The sequence below is a fragment of the Motacilla alba genome, chromosome 26 (genome assembly GCF_015832195.1).
Source record: "Motacilla alba alba isolate MOTALB_02 chromosome 26, Motacilla_alba_V1.0_pri, whole genome shotgun sequence".
Lineage (NCBI taxonomy): Eukaryota > Metazoa > Chordata > Aves > Passeriformes > Motacillidae > Motacilla > Motacilla alba.
This window is the reverse complement of record NC_052041.1, coordinates 197,019-220,101: the sequence shown is the minus strand read 5'-3', so window position 1 is coordinate 220,101 and position 23,083 is coordinate 197,019. Positions and strand designations below refer to the sequence as shown.

Genomic DNA, 23,083 nt, shown 5'->3' with positions numbered 1-23,083 from the left:
AAGTAAAAGATCTGCAGCCAGGCTGTGCCAGCAGCTCATTTAATCAGGATCATCTTAGTTTAAAAGGAAAAACCTGACAAGTGGGGGCTGTCCCCTTACACAAATCAAGAATCATCAGCCACATTCAGGCCAAATTATCTACTGATGGCTCCCAACTGCTCTCCAAGAGTTCCCCCAAATCCTCATCCCAGTTCAATATTCCTCCACTTTTGTTGCATGAAGTTCATTCAGGTTTTGTCCAGGATTTCACCAAAGGTTTAAGTTCATGCATTGTTCGATAGCTTTTTACCTACACGCACAGGGTATAAATAACCTTGTTTTAATGACTCTGGTACAGACAGAATCCACAGTTAATTCCATGGGATCTGAATTCAAAAATCTGTTTCCATTTATAAGGAAAAGTGAAACCTTCCTGCAGAAGTGAAACTGTCTCGAGATGTGCAGGAGTCCTTCAGTGATCACTGGATTATTACAAAGGATAAAATAAGAACACAAGCAAAATTACCAGAGATTGCCAAAAAGGTGGTCCTCCAATCACTGCCAGTAAATGCATGATTATTATGAAGATTTGTACTTCAGTCACATCAATTCTGATTAGGTATAAAAAGCCAAAAAAAAAAAGCAAAATTATTCAAAGCAATTTCAAGTCAGTTATTTGCAAGCTCAGTGGCACAGCTCTGTCATGCACAGTATAAAGGCTGAGAAAAAGAGGAAAAACAAATAATTTAGAAGGCAAAAATGTATTTCGTTTTATTGTTCAAATAATGAGCAATGTTGTACTATAATTTTGTTTTACTTCACAGTGCAATAACAGAAATCCATTTTATCAACCAGAAACATTGGAACTCATCACTGCCCAGTGGCAGCTGCAGAAATAAATATTCAGTTTTAACCTTGTCCACCAAAAAAAAAAAGAATTAAGTACAGATGATAAAATTCTAAAAATATATTTTTAACCCCTATTATATTCCCTATCCTATCTTAATATGAATATTCTCTGAACATCATCAAGATTTGAAAAGAAACACAAATCCCTAAAGAGTTGATGGAAATGGTGCAGTGGCAGCAAGAAGAGAAACCACTTCTGGTTCCAGCAGAGCCAGGATGTGCTGCAGGAAGAATGGGAGAAAACAGGGAATTTATGGCTTTGTTTTAGGGAGCATGTAAAAGCCTTGGAGGTAGAAAGAGAGGGAAACGGATGTACAAATGAATGCCAGAAATAGGAGCATATAAAAACAGTGAAATGAAGAGGATGGACTTGCTGGTGTGATATATATATATATATATATATATATATATATATATATATGGGGTGTATATACACTATATATCTTATAAATAGGCATACACATTCTACACATCTATATATATGCATATAGATGTATGTTATATGCAAAAAATATGTTATATATAACATATATATTATAGCCACATAACAGTATCTTGCCCTGAAGTGCTACATCAAAAACAGTCCTTCAGGTCAGTTTGAAACATTTCTGGCTTATCCATATTTCCAATTAGACAGTTCTACCTAAAAGACTCCAAATCCCTTCCTGCACACACAGGCTTTGCTGTGACAAAACCCTGCTGATATCACCTGCACAGGGAAGAAGCATTATGGGGTGGGCTTTCCTCTGTCTGCCTTAAACAAGCTACAAGACCGTGGAATTGATTTTAGTATCAGCTCAGTGGTTCTCCGTAGACTTTGTTTCAGTTTGGGAGTGGATCCTCTCATTTGAGGATTTCCAGTCTGGTCAGCAGCAGAGCCACATGCACAAGGGATCATTCCAAGGCTGCACCTAAATCCCACAGCAGCCATCCCCCACAACAGGGGTTGGAATGAGATGAGTTTTAAGGTCCTTCCCACCCCAACCCATTTCAAGATTGCTTTGCCAATTTGCTTTCTACTACACAAACCTGGAGATGGAACATCCAGGAAATAACCTTCAGAGCCCTCCTATATTCAATTTGCTCAATTACAATCCTGCAAGGCAATCACAAGTGGCTGGGGAAAAAAACTGACTTCCACTGAGGAAAGAATGTTCTAAAATATCTGTTTTCAGTCCTGATATAAACAAATGGAGCCATTGAGGTACCTTGCAAGAAAAAAATAAAAATGCTCAGCAGACATACACAAACCAACTGATTTAATGCAAATTGCTACCTCCCAGCCCTTGGAGTCAGCATGGAAATGTGTTCCCAGTGTGTCCAGCCAAGGCAGGACTGGAGCAGCTCCATTCCAGGAGCACAGGAATGTGTTTTAGCCCATTTCACTACTTCTGTCAATCTCCTAAAGAACAGAAAGAAACGGAGAAAGTTCACAGAAACAGTGACTAATAAGTCATGGAGGTAACTCCAATTTACAGCTTTCGTCCGATAGGAAACCAGGTTTCTTTTGGCAGCAAAAATCTTATGCACAATAAAGCAATGCCATGTATGGAAACTCAAGTTATTCTGCCAGACAAACCTTTGCACAAGACTCAGAGCCCAACAAATACATGGAGAGCAGTACCTGGATTGACGTTAGGGAAACAGTTTTATCTTTACACAGCCATGACACAAGCTTTACTCCCCTGCCCAGCGCTCAGCCCTTCCAACTCAAACAGAAACAGCATCAGGCAGCCAAGGATATTTGTTAAAAACTTGCCCCTGACTTACAATAAGAATCTCCTACAGTAGAACAAATACGAGTCTTATCTTCAGTTCCACCTTAATATTCTGTATTTTTAATACCAAATGGCTCCTTAAAACAGAAGACAAAAGCATTAACACCTACTGAAGAGAAACTAAACACCAAACTACCACCTAAAGAAAGCATAAATGCTTAATCCCAAGGAGGGAAAAGGCCTGGGAACATCCCATGCTCATTAAAACCATTGTCAGATAATTAAAATTATAGGCTTGACATCAGAAAGCACATGCCTGGTGTTGGAATTATTCAGGAATTTTTTTTTTGCAGGATGTCAAGTGGCCTCTGGACAGAAATCTAAGAATCCAGAAATCCACAGGCAGCTCCTCAAGGCTGGACAATGGAAGGGAACAACATCTGGAAGAACAAAGTGTGAAAGGGGCACACTGTTCCTCTCTGGATTTAACCTGAATTCAAAATAACTGCGCAACCACAGCATGAACCAGATACATCTATGATGCTGCTACATGGAGCAGTCATCCCAAGTTCCTTAAAATCTGACCACTTTCTTCCCCCAAAAACACCTGCTCAGCCCCGCTTTCTCTCCTGTGCCAGCACCATCTCCTGCCATCAGTAGGCTCAGGAGATTGGCTTGGCTAAAACAATCCAACCAAAAAAGAAGGAATTCCTGTCCCAATTCCCAGCCCATGAGCTTTCCTGGTGTTTTTTTCATGACCTCGGGAATGCTGGGAGCCCTGAGGAGAGGGCAGGGAAGGTCTGCTTAGCCCTTGGAAGCCACATAACACTGAGCCAGTGGGACTTGGCAGCTCCAGAGAGGGGAGGAATAAATGGGAATGACAGACAAGTGGATTACTATCAGCCTTCATAAAAGTCCTAAAGAGCCCCTAAAATGAAAAAGAAGTGAAAGAATGCTATTATAAACCAAAGCAACAATGGTTTTGTCAAGACAGACGTGAGCAAAGCAATATCCACACTGCCTGGAAAACATTAACACATCAGGTGATCCAGAGGACATTCTTACACCTAAATGATTAACTTCAATTTATGCACTGTATCCAGGTAAAATGAGCTAGCAATCAAAAAAATCCATAAATTGCCTAGGTCAGCACAGCGCTTTTAACTCTGGTAGAGCTGGGAAGTACCAAATAAATGGAAAGGCAAAAGCAGGGCTGCAGGAAAGCACTTGCTCCACTTGGAGGGATGTTGGAACCCAGGGCAGAGGGAATATTTCTCTGGCTGTCCTGAGACAGCCTGATCCTCAGGAGAACACTGCTTTTAACCTTCATCCATGGAGAAAGCTTCCAAGACTTTGGGATGAACTGGAATCTATGAGTGTGTGAAAGAGATATTAGTAGAGTTTATCACAGCGTGAAAAACTTAGAGTTTTAGGGTTTTAGTATGGAGGTAGATAGGAGACAAGATAGAAGATTTTGGGCATTGTCTGATCTCCTTCTTGTTCTTCATCTACTCCATCTTCTACAGGGTTGGGAGCACAGAGTGATTGGTTAAAAAGAACCACAATGCAGATACTGCATAGACAGAAAAATAATTAGTTATTGGTAGAAAGGTAGGAATAAAGTACATTCTAAGAGTTAATTGGACAAAACAGCTTTAAAAGACCTTGAATCTGTGTGTCTTGTGACTTTTGGCGCCTTCTCTTGGTACGCTAAGTCTGAGATGTGGATGGCGTGCAGAACTTCCGATAAGAGAAAAATAAACAACAACCTGAAGACTGAAAAACCAAGAGTCCTGTGCGTCCTTCATTCCTAGCACAGAACTTTTTAGGGGTCTCCCCATCAGGGGGCCCCACGAGGGAGGCTTCTACAGAGGGAGACTGACCAATACCTTTCTTTTTGAGGGAAAATACATCCAACCTGCTTTAGTGGATGGGGAATTCATTTGCAAAGCAGGGTGATAATGTTCCTGCTTAGTTATGACATCATTAGTAGTGTATTTTATTCTACATCAAGTTCCATTGTATATTCAAGTGACTCTCCCATGGTAAAAATTAGAGAAAACACAATTTTGGAGCAAAGGATCATGTATCAAATTATAGTAAAAAAAAAGGGAAAAAAAGCAGAAAATATGGAAAGGCCTTTGTTCCTCCAGACTGCCTCATTTAATAACTATAATCACATTTAATTACATATAAGCAGGTACCACACACAGAGCTGTAAGAAAGCAAAACCATTTCAAAGTAAGAAGGGAATCAGCTAGTTCAAAGATTCTATTTTCAACTTGTGTTTGTATTTATTTACTCATTTAAATACTACAATGGAAATCCTAAGAAAAAACAAATGGGAAGAGCAAGCAGCATGAATTCTGCAAGAAGTTCTAAAAGCCTCTGAACTGGGATATTTTTATTATGTGGGTTATTTTCAGGCATCACTGGAGCCACAACCTGACAGCTTTGCTGCCTGATGTTTCCTGACAACTGAGTCATGTCAGCACTGCCCAGACACTGACACTGTGCACATTGTGTGGAAGATCATTAAGCCCCACGAAATGAAGAAAATGAAACAAACCCTTTTCCCAAGACATTCCCACACTACAACAGATGGACGGAAAGTTATTGTGCCATTTCTGCGGACACAAGAATCAAGTTCTAAAAATCTCTTCTTCAAATAAACCAGGGGCTTTTTCATCTTCTATAAAATAAACAGAAGACCTGCATTGAGGTTTAAGATCAGCAGGAACATCCAGGCGAAGAACAAGAACAAAGAGCTGATGCTGACAACAGAGCAAAGAGCCCAGACTCAATATCTGACAAACTAAAATGCCCAGACAGAACATCCAGTAGCAAGGTTGGGGAGAACACTCACAATAATGCTGAGAAGTGCTGATTCTGCAGCAAAGTGATGTTAGGGAAGAATAATAACCAGCAGCACTGTAGAAGGCAGGGACAGGGTTAGGCAATGTCAGTACTGCATTGGGGTTGACCACAGCCTGAAAACCAGAACACCCAAGGATTTAATTCAAATGAAGTCAGAGAAGCACAAAAGTTGTGAGTTCTTAAATGCACATTTCAACCCCCACTCCCTATCTGCCTAAGCTCACAAGACAGGAGAATTCCTGCAGAGTTTCCAGGGGCAGCTACAATTCCTGTGGTAACACTGCCATCCACGGATACTCCTGCACACACCGCAGTGTTTTCCTCTCTTGATCCTTTCCCTGGTGTGACAAATTGAAATGCGGATTATTTGCCTGTCTTCAGACCTGTATATCTTCCCACATAAGAGAAGATCCAGAGAACCCCAGTATGGTTTGAGTTAGAAGGAACCTCAAAGCTCATCCCATTCTACCCCCTGCCATGGGGAGGGACACCTTCCACCATCCCAGGGTGCTCCAGAGCCCTGTCCAACCTGGCCTCAGACACTTTCAGGGATGGAGCAGCCACAACCTCTCTGGGCAACCTGGGCCAGGGCCTCACCACCCTACTATCCCATCTATCCTTACCCTCTGGCACTGGGAAGCCATTCTGCCTTGTCCTGGCACTCCATCCCTTGTCCAAAGTCCCCTTCCAGCTCTTCAGGCACGAGAAGAGGCTCCAAGGTCTCCCTGGATTCTTCCCTTTTACAGGTTGAACATCCCCAGCTCTCCCATCCTTTCCTCATAGGAGGTTTCCATCCCTCCCTCTAATCACTTCTGTGGCCAAATATTGTCAGGAACATTATCATTTTAACATTTTGTTTTCTATAAACTGCTGAGTGGTCTCCAGCTTGAATCATCCTCAAGACCTTTATTTGCAATTCCTCTGTATCGTTGTGCCTAACTGTATTAAAACAGCCCAATTCTGGTCTTCGAAAAATCACCAAGGCAAAATGTTCCAAACCAAAGTCACATTCCATCAGTACAAGAACTGCTGGGTGACACTGCAGAGCTGCAGGGAGAGGGAGGCAGGGCTGAAACTCTAGCACTTCAAGTGTGAATGTGAGGAATAATGGAGTAAACCTATTTTGATTCCACAAATATTTTTATTTTCCAGCTTTTTAAGCCTTCAGGTTCTTCTAAATAATTTCCCATTGGCTACAGGGATAAGTAAACTTCATTAACAATTTAAAGTATTTTCCCCTCCTTGGTGAACATAAAACTTTCCTGCCCAGCAAAGTACAAGGTTTAGCTGTGCTGCAAGAATTTGAAGCTACTCACTTCATACTGTCCCAGCTCCTATATAATTTTCAAGGCAAGGTTCTATTGTTATATTTTCTCAGTACAAATGTTTGTCACATGAAGAAGCCAGAGTATGAATGCACATTTTTCAGTAGCTTACCCATCTGAGATGTGCAACACTGACCTAAAAATCTGTTCTACCTGACATCTGAGTGTGTAAATAAGTCAGTGATGCTTGGTGTGTCTGAGTAAACCACTTGGAAGCAGCAGCATCTTTAGTTATGAGTTAAGACTAAAACTAAAGATGCCAGAAGGTGTGTGAAATTACTCATGCAAGAATTTAAATAGATTTAAAAGTCTAACCTGTAACTCAGTGCCTAAAACTGGGTTAAAATAAGTGTGTGAGGAGACCTGTCACAGGCAGCACCTGGGGTTCTGTCTCAGGAGCCAGTGACAACAGCCTGAGGGACAGGAAACAGGGGAAGTGCTTTCCCAGTTCCAGAGGGCAGGGACAGATGAGACATTGGGAAGAAGTTCCTCCTTGTGCAGGTGGTGAGGCTCTGGCCCAAGCTGCCCTACGAAGCTGTGGCTGCCCTTGGATCCCTGGCAGTGTCCAAGGCCAGGCTGGACATTGGGGCTGGAGCAGCCTGGGATAGTTGAAGGTGTCCCTGCCATGGCAGGGGGTGGGATGGGATGAGCTTTAAGGTCCCTCTAAACCAAACCATCATGGGATTCTGTGAAAATGCCCTGCCTGGCCCATCTCCTCCAGCCTACTCCGCAGCTGGCTGTAAAACCAGTATCACCAGTATCTCCTGGAATGGCAAAGGCCGCCTTTGCAGGGGGGCTGCAGATGGACCTCTTCAGCAGCCCCAGGTCCTCTGCACCTGCCCTTCCTCTCTCTTCTACCTCATGGTAAATTGTCCTACTCCAGTTCAAACAATTTCCTTTCATCACCCAATCTGAGTTATTTCCACCCCACAACCATCATACCAGGGAATGATTTCAGAACTCTGAGTGTTTCAGAACTATGTGATTTCATATTTTTTTCCGCCCTAAGTGACTCCTTGGTCAGTTGATATCACAGGCTAAAATCTTGATTTAAGCTCTTCCTTCCTTTGCATTACTGCTTGCTAAAATACCATTTCCTGACACTATTTCCAGCTTTTCATAGATTATGAGCAAATTATTTTAAAAATTAAGTCACTGATGTCACCTGACTCCCTTTAGAGCTACCCAGCTCCCAAGGTCAGCTGGAGACACATCAGGATTTACCAGATTGCTGATGGTGCTGCATCTAAAGTAGAGCCAGTAATTCATCTTCCTAAATAACCTCCTGAAACCAGAGATTTTGCTGAGCTACTACATGAAAAAACAAAAGAACTATTAGAAAATAATTAGTATCAACACAGGTTTAACAAAGGCTATGCAAACCAACCATAAAAAAATAACCTCATTTTTGTTTAAGATCTGATACAGTTCTAAGAAAGAGACCATAAAGCTATTCTTACATCCTCAAATATTTCAAGAAAAAGTCCAGGCTAAAAAATCATCAACAACAATCATAATCTATTATATATTTCAATGAATCCAATTCATTCACTTTTAATGATAACATTTTATTGGGAGGGGACCTCACCCACATACACTGTATTAGCAAAAAAAAAAAAAAAGAAAAAGGTGAAATAAGGAAGAGAAAGTCTTTTTTAAGGCTAGCAAACTAGAGGGGAGAAGGACTTATTTAGCACAGACATAAGGAAAAGCATTTTAAAAATAAAGACAAGCTGGAAAGGATGTTACTTTTTCATGAAGCTACAAGCACAGAGATCAAGCTGCACAGCTTAAACCAGACATTTTTAACAATACTTTTAAAGTTATTACACAAGACACAATTCCCTGAAAGAGCCAAGAAATTCTCCTTTTTTTTTTTTTGGTGGAAAGGTATTGAAATGGCAGCAACAAAAGAAGCTTTTTTAAAAAGTAGTTCCAACATTATTCTACACCCACACTTAGAGCTGCTTCCACAGCCCTGCTTGGCTTTTAGGTGAAGCCAAAACTGTGATAAAAAGAAAAGTTTAAATCAAACTTTTGTTGAACAGGCAGGTTTTGCTTTAGTTTCAAATAAAATAAGACGCTTTCAAAAAAATTTGTTTCCAGTTAAATCAAAATTTTCCTACTCATTCAAATATTTTTCCTCCTCGTGTGAAATATGAACACACTGTAGAAGCTGCTTTCCACAGAGCAGTGCATGACAGAGGTGCTGCCCTGCTCCATCCATGGCGCTGCCAAGCAAAGGCTTTACCGTGTAATTCCAGAAGGAGGGCCCCAGCACTCCCGTGAGGAGCTGGATGGCTACTGTGCAGAGCATGGACTCTGTCACATCAAATCTACATGTGAGGGAGAGAAACAGTTCAGACCACTGTCCTAAGCACCCCTCTGAAGGGGAACCATTAAACATCTTCAGTCAGGCTAAAGGACAAAATCCAGCGTCGGGATGATTCAAAGGGCAATTCAGGGTAGGGATTAACAAGCACAAAACCCAGGAGTATTAATGAATTAACAAAACCATTCTAACCCACAGAGTATTTTATACATTTAAATCTCATTCAGAACTTCTGCAATTTATAGTTTTACCGTGTCACTCCAACACATGAGAAAAAACAATTCTGTATGTGCATGAGGGAACAAATGAAATCCCTTGTTCTGAGTCATGGTGAATAAAACCCATAACCAAGCACAATCCAGGACTCTCATCTCCTGACCTCATGCTTGTGTCTGCAAACAACACTGAATATATGAATTCTTTAGCTAAAGATGCTCCTGCATGTTTCAGTGGAGCAGAAATGCAGATTGTGTTTCAGTTTGACACCTCTGGGGGAAAGGAAGAAGTTTCACCTCCCTCCTCATAAAGCTTCTTGGCAAATAAGGCTCCAAAAAGTGATCTCTGGACCTCTGCTCAGGGGTAATCACACTCCATTCTGCATCTATTTATTTCTCACTCCTGACAGAAAGGGATGAAAAAATAAGCTGGAGCCAACAGAGCCAAAGAAAGCACCCTTTCTCCTAATACAATGCCATAAATCTGCATTTTACCATAACAAAAAGATTTTTAAATGGGATCAAATTAAAAAAATCAAACCATCTAGTTTAAAAAGAAAATAACTCCGCAGCAGCAGGGTCAGCCAGAACACAGCTCCTGTTTATGGCTGTGCTTATCAGAGTGTGCTGGAACAGACACCCACCATGCCAAGGGATTTAAAATGGGCAGCACAGAAAGGTCATTGTGGCTCCACTGCAGGGCTCAGGTGCAGTGATGATATGCAGACACCAGGCCTGAGGAGAGGGGCCATTGAAGTTCAGCCTGATAAGCATTTTCAGCTTAATTATCACAGCACATAACATAGTAAATAGCTCGGAGAGGTAATAGTTGGTATTTTAGGGAATACAAGAAGAGAAAGCCCCATGTCCAAACCCCACAGCTACTTTGGTGCTTCACAGTAAACAGCTGCAGTTTCTGTTCCTTTCTTCCTATGTTATTTTAGGTGATATTTGTAATTCAGACATGGATCCGTTTTTTAAACATCATCTGGAAAGTTTAAGAAGGGCATTGACCTTGGCATGTGCTTCACTCTATGGAGATGCTGGCTGGCACTGACAATCCCAGTGCCTGCTCTGCAGGGAACCCTGTCAGGCTCCTGAGTCTGGAGCCAATTAACACACGGGGGATTAGTGCTGCATCCAGAATATTCCCTTGTCAGTGCTAATTTACTGAGTGTATTCCATGAGCAATTCTTAAAAGGCCCTGTTTGACTAAACAAATCATTAGACTATTCAAGAGCCACCACTGGCTCAGGGCTCAGAGACAGCTGCAGTCAGCCCCCTTCCTTGTGCTAACAGGGAACCCAAACTGAATTCAAATGGAGAGATGCCCTGAGAAAATGATCCAAGGACAACAGGAAACAGACACTTACACTGGAGATGGTCCTGAAATCAAGTCAATCACTAGCAACACAGCTGATCTAATACAGCCTCCTAAGGCTGTGTGAAACTACGGTGGAGTTTATGCACCATCCTCCTCTTCCTCTCCCAACACACAAAACTCCATGAAAAAGTCCCAAATCACAGCAGACAAGAAAAACACTCCTGCCTCAACAGAAAACAGAAGTTATGGGGCTGGAAAACTTACAGGGATCCATCTACCAGTTAATACTCTGGTCTGGAAAATGATTCTTCCATCTGTCTTGTCCATGTCTACTGAGCGTGCAAGTGGGATTATTAAGGCTGAGCAATGAACTGGGACTCTGAGCAGGAGACAAAGGACTGTTTTCTTAAGGGAACCACAGCAGCAAGAAAAGAATGTTCAACATCAGAATACAAGAGAAAGAAAGGCTAAGAGTCACATGCCAGAAGTGCAAACACTTCGTTATGTTAGAGTTTTATCCTAACTCATTCCAATCCAGCAGTTTCACTTGGATGCCATGAAATACAATAGTGTGAATAAAGCAAACCATACAGAAAAAATGAGGACATGAATTAGAATTATTTCCAGCACCAGGACATTCATGTTAAGGGAAAAATAATATTAAAACTTAAGGGAAAAATAATTAAAAATAAGCCCCCTTCCTTGTTATTACACACATCCAGTGTGTAAATTTTTCCTTCTGCTGCTCACAGAGGTACACAGAAGTTGCACAGGTCAGGCAATAGCCATGTGCTTGTTATGTTGCAGTTCATTATTTCACAGAGCAGTGAAAACTCCAAGGATTTATCAGAACAATCAGGAGCAGCATGTCCACACATGAACAATGGGATTGTGGCTGAAAATGCTGTTGAAGGACTTGTGGGAGGAAGAGGAGGAGGATGTGGAAATGTGGAAACCACCCCCCACCTTCTCCGTGAGCTCTCATCAGCTGCACAGGTTTCTGTGATGCTGCCAGTGTGACTGAGGGAGCAAGAGGTGCAGGCTACCAGCACCAAACTTCACACCCACCACAAAGACACCTCAACACATTCTGCTTGCAAGTACAGAGAACCCAACCCCTGACATCAACAGAGCCTCACACTCTCCTCTGTAAATAACCTGGGTGTAAAAGTTCTCAAAGAAGTGTTGGAAAGTTTTAAGCTCTACAATCATGGGAATGACTGCCTTATCTCAGAGTGGAAATCTGAGGCTGTTCCCAGGAGCAGAACTCAACGTGCTAAAGTCTGACTTGGAAGATTCCCATCGCTGTATTTCAGTATTTGGTGTGTGCTGTCCATGCAAGATAGAAGATCAACTCCTCCTCTGCTGAGGCTGTAGAGGAAGGTCAGCTTAGCTTTCCAAAATTCCCCATTTCCTCACCTCTGCTTTGGACCTTACTGGCAGCAGTGGTGACAGGGCTCAGGTGACCAACCCATTATCCCACAGGCTCTTGGGCCTGGACGGCTGATCCAGAGTCACTGAACAGGAATGTTTCCCCAAATTCTCCAACTCTCATCAAGAAAGGCTGTTTTGTTCAGCAGCCTGAATTTTGCTTTCTTTGGGAATTATTATTCAAACAGCAGTGTAACCATTTTTTAACTTTTCAGTTACATGAAAGGTGGTAAAAACTGTTTCTTCCTCTCATATTTATGGTATTTCTTTGTGAAGCCTCCTTGGAAACTAATTTCCATCTCACTGTGTCTATATTTACATGCATATATACACAGCTATAATTCCTATCATCACCAACTTACGGTATTTTCATTTAAAAAGGCTGTAATAAACCAGGTAATGCAGTAACTTGTAGGAGAAATGCTGGAGACCATGGTGCAACAGCCCCCTCATGTCTCTGGATGGACCCTTAAGTGTTTAGTGCCCACTGGGTTTTTTCAATGTGATTCAGCACCTCCAGCACTTCCATCATGAACAAATGCACCAGGACTTTACCTGAGCAGTTTGTGTCTCATGTCTCTCAAGAGAACATCCAGGTTGGACAAGGGAGAATGGCTTCCCCCTGCCAAAGAGCAGGGTTAGACGGGATATTGAGAAGAAATTCTCCCCTGTGAGTGTGGTGAGGCCCTGGCCCAGGTTGCCCAGAGAAGCTGTGGCTGCCCCATCTCTGGAAGTGTCCAAAGCCAGGCTGGACAGGGCTTAGGGCAACCTGGGATGGTGGAAGGTGTCTCTGCCATGGTAGGGCGTGGAACTGGATGAGTTTAATGTCCTTTCCCATTCAAACCAATTCCATGGTTCTGTGATTCTGAGCTGTGCTGCAGAATCCAGCTCTGACAGAGATAGATAGCTCCTGCATGTGGGACAGCCCCTGCAGTCAGGCTGTGCTCTGACCTTAAGCAGCTGGAACATCCTGAGCCTGCACACACTTGCTTCTCCTCCTGCACTTCCTGTAGGGACCAGGACCACTACTGAATCCAAATGGGATAACCCTGGATTGGGGAAGAACCAGGTGATCGCACCTGGGCTCCAGATAACATCAGGAAAATCCTTTCAGGATTTGTGCACCGTACTCCCTAATGATCTGTTTTCCACAGCGTATTCCTGAAGCACCTCACATCTCCTTCCACAAGGACACACGGAAGTCCATCGCAGCTTGCCAGTTTAATTTCTGGGATAGGCAGGAAAAAATTCTCTGTTTCCAAAGCAGAGGTGCCCCAGTGATGGCACAGCTGCCCCAATACATGACTCAGCTCATCCTGTGCTGCAGCACAGCAAATCCACAACCCAGACAAACCAGTTTCTGTGCTGGAAACCAGGTCAGGAGAACCAAGTCATTATTTGGGCTGCTTCAATACTAAGTGTCTCTCTGCCATTCAAAATCACCTTTCTCTTTTTCAAATGTGCTGAGTATTTCTGCTCTTCCGTGAGATCATTCCCAGATCAGGTGTTTTAAGTAAAACTTCTGCATTTAACTCTATCCCTGCTGTTCCCTGCTGCACTGATGATATTGTTACAGTGACATTCCTGGAGCCTGCCCCACTTGCCTTGAGACACTTCCTGCTTCCTCCTGGGGAATTTTTAAGCAATACTGACCTCTAGCTATTTGAGCTGTTTAATCAACACAAACTGCTTTTTGAAGAGTGCAGTGGTTGCTAGGATCTAATGGACTTATGTGATCATATGAAGATGGGGACAGATCACAGAACTTTATTGACTCCACTGATTATTCTAAATCCTAGAGTAGCACAGGGACACCCCCACAGCTGTCAGGCAGAAGACAAAGAACCTGCACAGCTAATGGATTCAGTAATTGGGCGCAACAGAACAAAGTTTTCCTCCTCCACCTGCTGAATCTGTAGGAATCTCGCAGAATGGATCCCATTTCCTTCTCCCTCAGGGGAACTGATCCTGCCCTGCAATCTGACATGCTCTGCGCAGCTTCAGGGACTTGCCAAGGTTAGTGCAGTGACACCAGAGAGAATCACAGAATTTTTAAGGTTGGAAAAGCCCTCCAGGATCAACAAGCCCAGCCTGACTGATCCCCACCTTGTCACCAGCCCTGAGCACCACATCCAGTTGTTCCTTGGGCAGGGATGGGGACTCCAGACCTCCCTGGGCAGCCCCTCCCAATGCCTGACCACCCTTTCCTAGGAAGAAATTCCTCCTGATGTCCAACCTGACCTTTCCCTGGTGCAGCTTGAGCTCGTCCTGTCCTTTGTTCCCCGGGAGCAGAGCCTGACTCTGTCCAGGCTGCCCCCTCCTGTCAGGGAGTTGTGCAGAGCCAGAAGGTTCCCCTGAGCCTCCTTTTCTCCAGGCTGAGCCCCTTTCCCAGCTCCCTCCGCTGCTCCTGGAGCTGCAGTCCCTTCCCCATACACAAACCACACACTGTTCCACAAGCACACACTTTGTTTGACACACTAATTTTCCCGTTTTTTTTAAGATGGACTTTTCCAGCAAGACAGGCTGATTCTATAACTCAACATTTTAGGCCTGTGTGGAAGGAGGGAAATACAGTCTCTCCCTTTAGCACCTCTGCTCTTCTTCAAGCCATTTCATTATCAAGTTCTCTCTGCACTGAAAAAATTTCTTGGACATACCACAAATACAGTAAGTGATAACAAGCTGTCTACTCTTTCCTGCTGCTTCAGAATTAAGGCAAGTCAAAAACACTGTCACATGCCCTAAAACATCACTACTACACCCTCTCTCTGAGAGTCAGAACATGGGATACAGACAGGAAAAAGCTCCTGTGCACAAGGATCTTTTTGGCTCCTTTCAACAGCTGTCTCTGATCCCACTTATCCAGGATTAAGGATACCTAAGTGTGTGCACTGCAGTGAATCTGAAAGGGTTGATAAAATACCTTTTTTTCAGTTTCAGATTAGTGAAATGAAAGCTTCATTAAAAAAGTGTCAAACAGTGAGAATCTGTTAACTGGATAAATAGTCTCAAGGTTTATGCATTAAAATGAACATTAGCTTATGACAGTCTATTAACCTTGTGACAGAGGGCAAAAGAAGGAACAAATATGTTTACTACACAGTGCTGCGTCTTCTAAATTAATGATACACACATTTAGGTGCTTATAGCCTTCTCTGAATTAGCTACATATTAATGGTCACCACATTCTTGTATTAGTATAAGGCCAGGCAGAAAAATCAAATTTGCTGAAAAATGCCTCCAAAATACAGACTCCTCACAAAGCAATGTCCCAGTCAACACCAGCACTGACCCAAACACTCCTCTGCAGCACAAGAGCAGTTTGGGGAGGTTGATACTTCCATCTGTAAAGTCAAGCACATGCCAAGGTCAGGCTTTTGTGTTCTTTGATCAATATCCAGAAATCTTTGATTATCAGGGCCCAGTAAAGTTCGAAGGGAGCTACAAGCATTCAGACTTCTAGTACAGCATGAGACTCCTAAAACAGGAAACTATTTGAGCCACATGTCTTATTTTAAAGATTTAAGTACCAGAATGGGATAGTTTCAGTCAATATGCTTTAGGGTAGTCAGAGTTGGAACAGAAGCCTAGATATTCTTTTCTTCCTCTAATAGACATTTAAAGCTGATTCAAATCTTAAAATTTTGAGCAGAAACACAGAAGTTTCTCAAGAGCATCTGCATTACTGAAACAAATAAAAGCTGTCATATACAAGAGACTCATAGTTGTACTGTTTTAGTAGTATCTGGGCACCCATAGACTAGCAATTATACACCATAAATAACATTCTATTAGACATCTGTATGTAGTTGTTCTAGAATTGTTTCAAAACCCCACAAATTGAGGGCAAATTTCAGTTTCCAGATTAAAAAAAAAAATTCTCCAGTGCATTTATTTGAAATGTTTGTTTACTCTGTGTATTTGAACACAGAATAAACTCTCAACATAGAATACATTTATTTCCTCATTAAGGTTAGAGAATCCCACAGCTCACCAAGCCCTTGTGTTGCACCTCCCACCCAGCCTCATCCAGCAGGAAACAGGATTTCTGCTCCTGATCTTCTTGGCATTGCAATTTTGGTTCCATTTATTGACAGAACCATGATCTGCACCAACCAAATTCCGAAATTTAAATTGGAGGCACAATGGTAATTAATTCAGCATATTTTAAGAGTTGTGGTTAATATTAACAAATAACTGCACATCACAATCAAGCAGTATCAAGAGAGAGTTTAATGAATGCTAAAGCCAGACTGCCACCATCTGACCAAAGCATTCCAGTCTTAGGATATAACAGCAGGTACTTTCCATTACTTATTTAGCTTTACATCACAACAAAAGCTCTAAATAACTAACAGGCCCAAATTATATTTTTACCACTCCTAACAGAGGCTAAGGGACATTCACTATTAATTACAGATCCAACACCTGCCAGAAGCTCTAAGTGTGTCACTAAGGCAACTTGCTACTGCTCTGAGGAGCTGCACTATGGCCACACAAGGTGCAATTCAGGAGTACAGGGTGCCTTTCCCTTTCTCTCAGCCAGGTACTTACATGCCAAAGCGCAGCGTCCCCGAGACGTACGTCTGCCAGTGCGCGCAGTAAAACATGAACGTCCCAGCAAAACAACAAAAGAACATCCAGTCAGGGTTGGTGCCCAGCTGCACAGCAATACAAGTTCCCAAAACCACAAAGACTGCAGGAGAAAATCAGTCACAGAGTGAAAAGGGTGGATGTGTGTAAGCATCCTCACCAGAAGCAAAGCTAACAACAGGGCCCAGAGGAGGGACAGTAGGAAGGTTATCCTGGCACGGTTATTTCACAGACATAAGAGATTAATGCTTCCACTTAAAAATATACAGGCTGCACAACACAGATTTCAATTCATATCAGTTATTAGAAGTCATCAATATTAAGGGTTTCTAAGTCTCCTACATTCTTGTTCCCTGTGATGCCTAATGTCATTAGGGGACTTGAGTAATCTCTGCAGCTGCAGCCTGAAGCAAATTTTGGGGTTTTCTCCTGCATTTGCCAGACATTTTTCCCTGTCTTCTGAATTTTTCTGATGGAATTAAGAAAATCAAAGGTCTGGATACATTCAGGATGAGTAACATATCTAAGCTTTCCCCTCCACCCTTTCCATATACAACTCTGATAAATTCATAAAATTTAAAGCCTAAGACCTTTAGAATTTGAGGAACCCAAAACACCTGATCAGGAGTTGGACTCAATCTTGTGGGACCCTTCCAACTCAAAATATTCTATGATTTTACAATTTTTTTGCAATGGGGTTAAACTTCAGGCTGCCTCAATGAACTCCAGGAAACGACCTAGACGATTCAAATCTTAAACTCCGACTTGTAGAGTGCCACTGCTTAGGCTTAGACCTGTCTTGGTATCACTCCATATCAAGTCAATATGAAATAATATAGCAGAGTATTATGACAATTTCTTACAGAAAATATTTTAGAACCAAGACTCTGCTAAAGCATCATATAGAAGTGCTGGCTCAGGTTGAATTAGTCACATGCTTAGTTTTGTTTTCAATGTAATACAAGAGAAGACATTCAGCTGATCCAGAGTACTGTTCTATGGAAAGAAAGGTGACTTTCTTGGTTGAAATTGATACATTCAACACTATCAGTTGTCCTTTCTTCAGTAAAGCAGCTTTTTTTATTGTATTGCAGATTTGATCCCTGAAACAGAGTAATTTAATCCTCCTACTTCAATTAAAAATGACAACAATACCTGTGGACAATGAATCACAGCCATGATCAAAAAGCTCTCCTAACGGAGTGCTGCTATTTGTCCTCCTTGCTTGTTTTCCATCTATAGCATCCAGGGACTGGTAGATGAAAAGGCCACAAGCACAAGCAATGTATGCCCAGGGAGGTGCCTAAGAGAGAAAGGCAATCACAATAAGGTTTAAAATAGATAAAATTCTCTTCAAAAGAGAGAAAGCCTGCAGCTGGTCCCACAGCCTGACAAAACAGTTTTCCCTTTGCACATACATCCTCCTCACCCAGGGACCTTTCAGCAGGTGGTCCTTGCAAGGATGGACAGAATGGGTTGTTACATGTGGAATGTAAATAAACCAGTGACAGATTAATAGCTACAGTCCCTAGTCTAAAGTAGGAAGCTGCTCTGTACAGCTGGAAAAATTGTAATACTACATTTGCAAAGTGGTGCACAACAAAGCCCTCATTAAATATGTGCAAGTTGTCACAGTAATTACAGAAACTTGGGAACTTTTAGCCCCCAACTTTGTCACAAACACTTCACCAGTGTTCATCTTCACCAGCCCTTCACCACTTGAGAGCTGTGTCACTGCCAGTGCCCAGACTTTGAGTCCAAGAACATTTCTGGAGCTCTGCAGCACAGCCCCTCCACCACCAAGTGTCCCCTCCAATACAAGGCACCAGCAGCTTTGCAAATCTACATTAAGAACCCTTAATGGTCACATCCATGAAAACGATTTCTACTCTGACAGAAACACTAACAATGCCAAAGCCCTGCTGGAGCAAAGACTACAATCCAGGCTTTTTTATGCTTTTCGAAGCATAAACCATTAAGAACACCAAAGCCAGGGAGTTGCCATTATTCCATCTCCGTTTACACATTCATAAATCAGACGTTATTGGCTATTTTGCAATCTTTACATTTAACACACTTTACAGAAGTGAGCATTTATGAGCAGCTTTATTTTACAGATGATACCAAGAAAAACCAAATACAGCTTAATCAAGCTGACCTGCCTCTCATAAAGCCCTGAAGTCCAGCTGGTTTTGGCCAACACAACCACGACTAATTTGTAGCACATCAACTTAAATATATTTCCTTCTACACCTGGCATTGCTCCTGCCATTTACCAAAACAGTTCGTTCTGCCCCAAAAGCCGCCGCTGTGATATGCTTTCAGTACTGTCTGTACAAATAGCACAAGGTGAGAAAGGGGAAATGTGTCACCCAAGAGCAGAGCACCACATTAGCCAAGGTTCTCATGCCACACAACTCCCTCTCATTTTTATCCCTCACGTACAGATTTTATCTGCCCCAGTCAAGTTAAATTGCATCACCCTGAAGGTTTCTCTATAAACTTAAAAATCAATCTGCTGGCTCTCCTTTCTTAAAAGCTCCTTTCATGAGCAGTTTAAGTGTTTCCACTTAGACCTATTTATATCCAAGTAAGATTTCACAGCTCTCTCCTTATCCAGGTAAGTTTTCCTATTTTTTTTTTAAACTCAGGTACCATTCCATCAGTCAGCACTTTTCCAGCTGGGTCCTCCCAGCTAAGCAGGAAGTATTTGCATCTCCTTTACTCTCTGGCTGCACGAGGCCCTGAGTGACAGCTCTGCCCTGGCTGCACCTTTCAGCCACAGGAAAGGAGGACTCACTCTTGAAAAAAAGCAGAACTAAGGCTGAGCTACAAGGAGGAGAAAATTTACATCAGAAATCAAAAGTGGTTTGTGGGGAGGAGGAGAAATTCTGCTCCTGGAGTTTCAGAGCCCTATTTTCTTCCCCAGACAGCTCCTTGACACTTAAAAAGAACCTCCCTGGTCATGCTGTGCCATGTGGCAAATCAGATCAGGACGAAAGCTGCCTCAGCACCAAGTTATTTTTCAGTTCAAGTGAGGGGAAAAATCTCATTCACCTCACACAAAGTACTTCTCCAACTGTTAAACACCAAACAGTGCTTTCATAGAGCAGCCTTCATCTAACACTGAATTTCTGATGCTCTGAGTGCAGCTTCCTGGGCACTTGAGAAGTTTAGTTACCAACCAAGACACAACTGTTCTCCAAATTCTAAATTCTGCTTTGGTTTAGTGACCCAAATCAGCTCTGGGTTCCTGAGAGCTGAAGTCTCTCTATCAGACCAGATTTCAGAGTCTGAGCCCCCATGTAACCCTGCTCAAAAGTAAACACAAGTTAAACCAACACACACCACAATGCCACAGCCTGGAAAAGGAAAGAGCTGCTCCAAGTATTCCCTGCTCAAACTGAATAGTCACTGTTTATGTTACACCTGCCAAATTCCACAGATTATTGTGAAACAATCTATTTCAACAGATTTCTAGGAGAGGCAAATAGCCCTTTCCCATGTCATACGTGGAGCAGGGATGCAGTGCTGACTGTGCCAGCCTATGTGAGATTTTGGAGTCTGGTGGGGAACAAACTGTATTCTGCTGGATTCCCAACCTCAGCTGGGAGACTTGGTTAGGAAGGAGTTCAGATGTTTTAAAAGCTGGAACTCTTGAGACGTTCACAGCCATGTGGTGTGTAACACATTTCTATACCAAATAACTCCCTTTCTCAGTGCACAGGCATAAAAGCAGCTTTTAAGAGTCAACATTCTAGTGAAAACTCTTCCAGAGCACAAAAATGAGTCTTCAAGTGCCTTATGAGGTAACTGGTGATAGAGGGAAGTTGAAATGCCTCAAAAAGACTTTTGTAGCCCTGAAATCAGGTTAAAATAGTTCTGCTTAGGGCAGGTGAGGCACTTTTAGAGCATTCAGAACAAAGAATAAAAACCACTAACTTTTATCTGGCCTTCTCACAGCACAGTCACAGCTCAGGCACACAACTCCACCATGCTGTGCCAAAGTCCTGGCTGAGCTGCCAGGACACTGAACCTGTGGGGCCCAGGAAGGTGTCCCAGTGGCTCACTAAGCTGGGCTTGGTCACAGCAGCTTTGATATCTTAAGTGGCACTACCCTAGGGCTGAGTGCCTTGGCTCTGGTGCAGCCCCAGCACGTCCAAGCCACCCAGCTTGTGTGGCAACCTTGATCCCAGAGCCGAGGGGGAGTCACCCTGCTCCGGTCACAGAAAGTAAATAGGTACCAACCCCTCCTGCCACACAGGCCAGGCAGCTGCAGAGCCACTGCTCCAACTCCTGGCATGGCTGAGCTTTGTGCAGCAGGTCCCTCATGGCTGCTTTGGTGTCAGATCCTGCTCCATAATGGGTATGTTTGCCCCAGGAACTGCTGCTCTCTCTGCATGCCAGCATCACAGAGAGGCACAAACATTTACAGAGAACAGGTTACAAGGATGAGGACTGTGGGCTGAACAGCAAGAACCAGCTCCCCCCAAAGCGACAACCCACCCAAAACCAGCGACAGCAACCAAAACAAAGCGTGTCAGGAGTCCGTAACTCACCTGTTCTGTAGCTGTTGGGCAGTAACATACTAATAGCAGAGTTGTAAATATATTTATTAACAGTCCGATGATGGTGATCAGGTTGGGGGCAATCCAAGCTGGCACTCTTCCAACTAACCATTCCCAGTAGCCCTGCATGAGGGGCTCAAGCAGGGAGCGTCCGGCACTCTGGTATTTGTGCTCCTCTAACCGTTTGAGCTGGTGCTTGGACAGGGGCGGTGTGGGCAGCTGCACCAGCTTGCTGAGCACGCAGGCAGCGCTGGGGCCGTGGCCACAGCCCGCGGGGCCCTCCAGGTGCGACTCCCCACATCGCCTCTTGATGCTCCGGTGCCCACTCATGGGTTGGGTGGCCTAGGAATTGTCTTGGGCAGACAGCAGCTGGGCTGGAGAACCATATGATCCTGCAACACAAAGGGGCAAGACACACCTGAGCACACAAATGGATATCAAAAGTTTCCAGTTGCTGCCCTAAAGAGCATTTCATTTGCCATCAGTAAAGCAAGATAATTTCATAGGACTACTCCTTTGAAACAGAAAGCTATTTGGAGAATTGCTGATGGAACGAGAAGAAACAAGTGCTCCAAATGCAGCAGTAAAACCCTGCAGCCACCAGCCAAAATTCCAGCAGCAGCAGAAACTCTCAACCCCAGCAGTGAGCTGTGTTACAGACTGGGGCACAGCCAGACCCCTCAAACCTCTCCCAGGAGAGTAGGTGACACCATTCAGGTTATCAACTGACAGCACCAAAAACTGTACTGAGACCGAAAAGTCTCAAGTTAAATTGGTTTGGAGCAGCCTTGTCTCCGCAGTGCTGCTGGACAACCACTTAAAAACAGTTATGCACTTTTTTTTCAGATTTCTGTTCCTTATTTCAGTTTTGCTGTAGCTTTTTTTCCTCTCTAAATTTAACCCAGCTCATTGTCTGTTCAACTTTCAAGATATACAAGAAAACATGCAGGAGCTGGAGAGCTTGAGCTGGCCAGAGTCAGCATGAAGCAGCTGTGAAAAGAAAACACAAGGTCAGGAACAACTTTTTCAGCACAAACAAAAACCCTCACAATGTTCCATCTCCCTTGAAAGCAGGTGACCAGAGACATGTAACTCTCCACAAGAAGCAGAGAAACTAGTAGAGAAAGGAGACTCAAAATGAGTTTGCTGTTTATCTATAGGAGACAACCATGAAAAAAAAAAAAAAAAAAAAAGAAAACCCGGCTGAAGTCCAGCAAATAAAGCAGAGAAAGGAAGAAGACAGAGTTCTAAAGCCATCGGCACTGCATGGGTAGAGAAAACTGTGCAAATCAAAGGTCATCACTGGCCTAAGAACAAGTGATCTGAGCTCCACTCTCCACACCCTCAGCAAGGCAAATTCCAGCAGTGAAAAGCCACCTCAGGCAGCGCCGTCAGAGGGAGGAGAGGAGAAAGTGGCAGGGCCTTCACTGTGTTCGATAAGCTCGGGAGGAAACAGAGCTGCACCTCTCCAACCGCCAGGAGCCCAGAATTAGTCACCGCGGAGGTCCCTGTGGGCGTTGCCCTGGATGACCAGAAAAATTACTCCCGGTGCATTAAACTGGGTTTTTCCCTTATCCAGAGGGGATGAGCCGGGGGAAAGCAGCCCAGGAGCGCCTCGTCCTCCAAAACAAACGGCCGGCCCGGCTGCCGCGGGACTCCCACCGGGCCTGGCACACACCCGGCCGGGGAGGGGCCCAGGGCACCCCTGGCCCCGCCGGCGCTTCGCCCTCGCCCACGGCGCAGCCCCGGCTCCTCCCGGCCCCCGGCCCAGCCCAGGCACGGACCCGGGCCCAGCCCCGCCGCAGGGCTCGC

The 23,083-nt window shown here is 43.6% G+C and overlaps 1 protein-coding gene across 6 annotated transcripts in view; it reads right to left on the bottom strand.

Annotated features, from left to right (window-relative positions):
* CEPT1 (choline/ethanolamine phosphotransferase 1) overlaps positions 1-23,083 on the bottom strand; it is a 33,237-nt gene that overhangs the window by 9,010 nt on the left and 1,144 nt on the right. For 2 of the 6 annotated variants that reach the window (XM_038162344.1, XM_038162339.1), the window contains exons 2-5: positions 21,263-21,663; positions 17,859-18,006; positions 16,665-16,806; positions 506-590 (exon numbers count right to left, since the gene is read on the bottom strand). In XM_038162344.1, the coding sequence (XP_038018272.1) occupies positions 506-590; positions 16,665-16,806; positions 17,859-18,006; positions 21,263-21,601 (714 nt within the window). In that variant the 5' untranslated portion in view covers positions 21,602-21,663. Of the gene's footprint in view, positions 1-505; positions 591-9,059; positions 9,145-16,664; positions 16,807-17,858; positions 18,007-21,262; positions 21,664-22,578; positions 23,080-23,083 lie in introns of those variants that run through there. The other 4 variants (XM_038162341.1, XM_038162343.1, XM_038162342.1 and 1 more) reach the window with 4 other exon arrangements.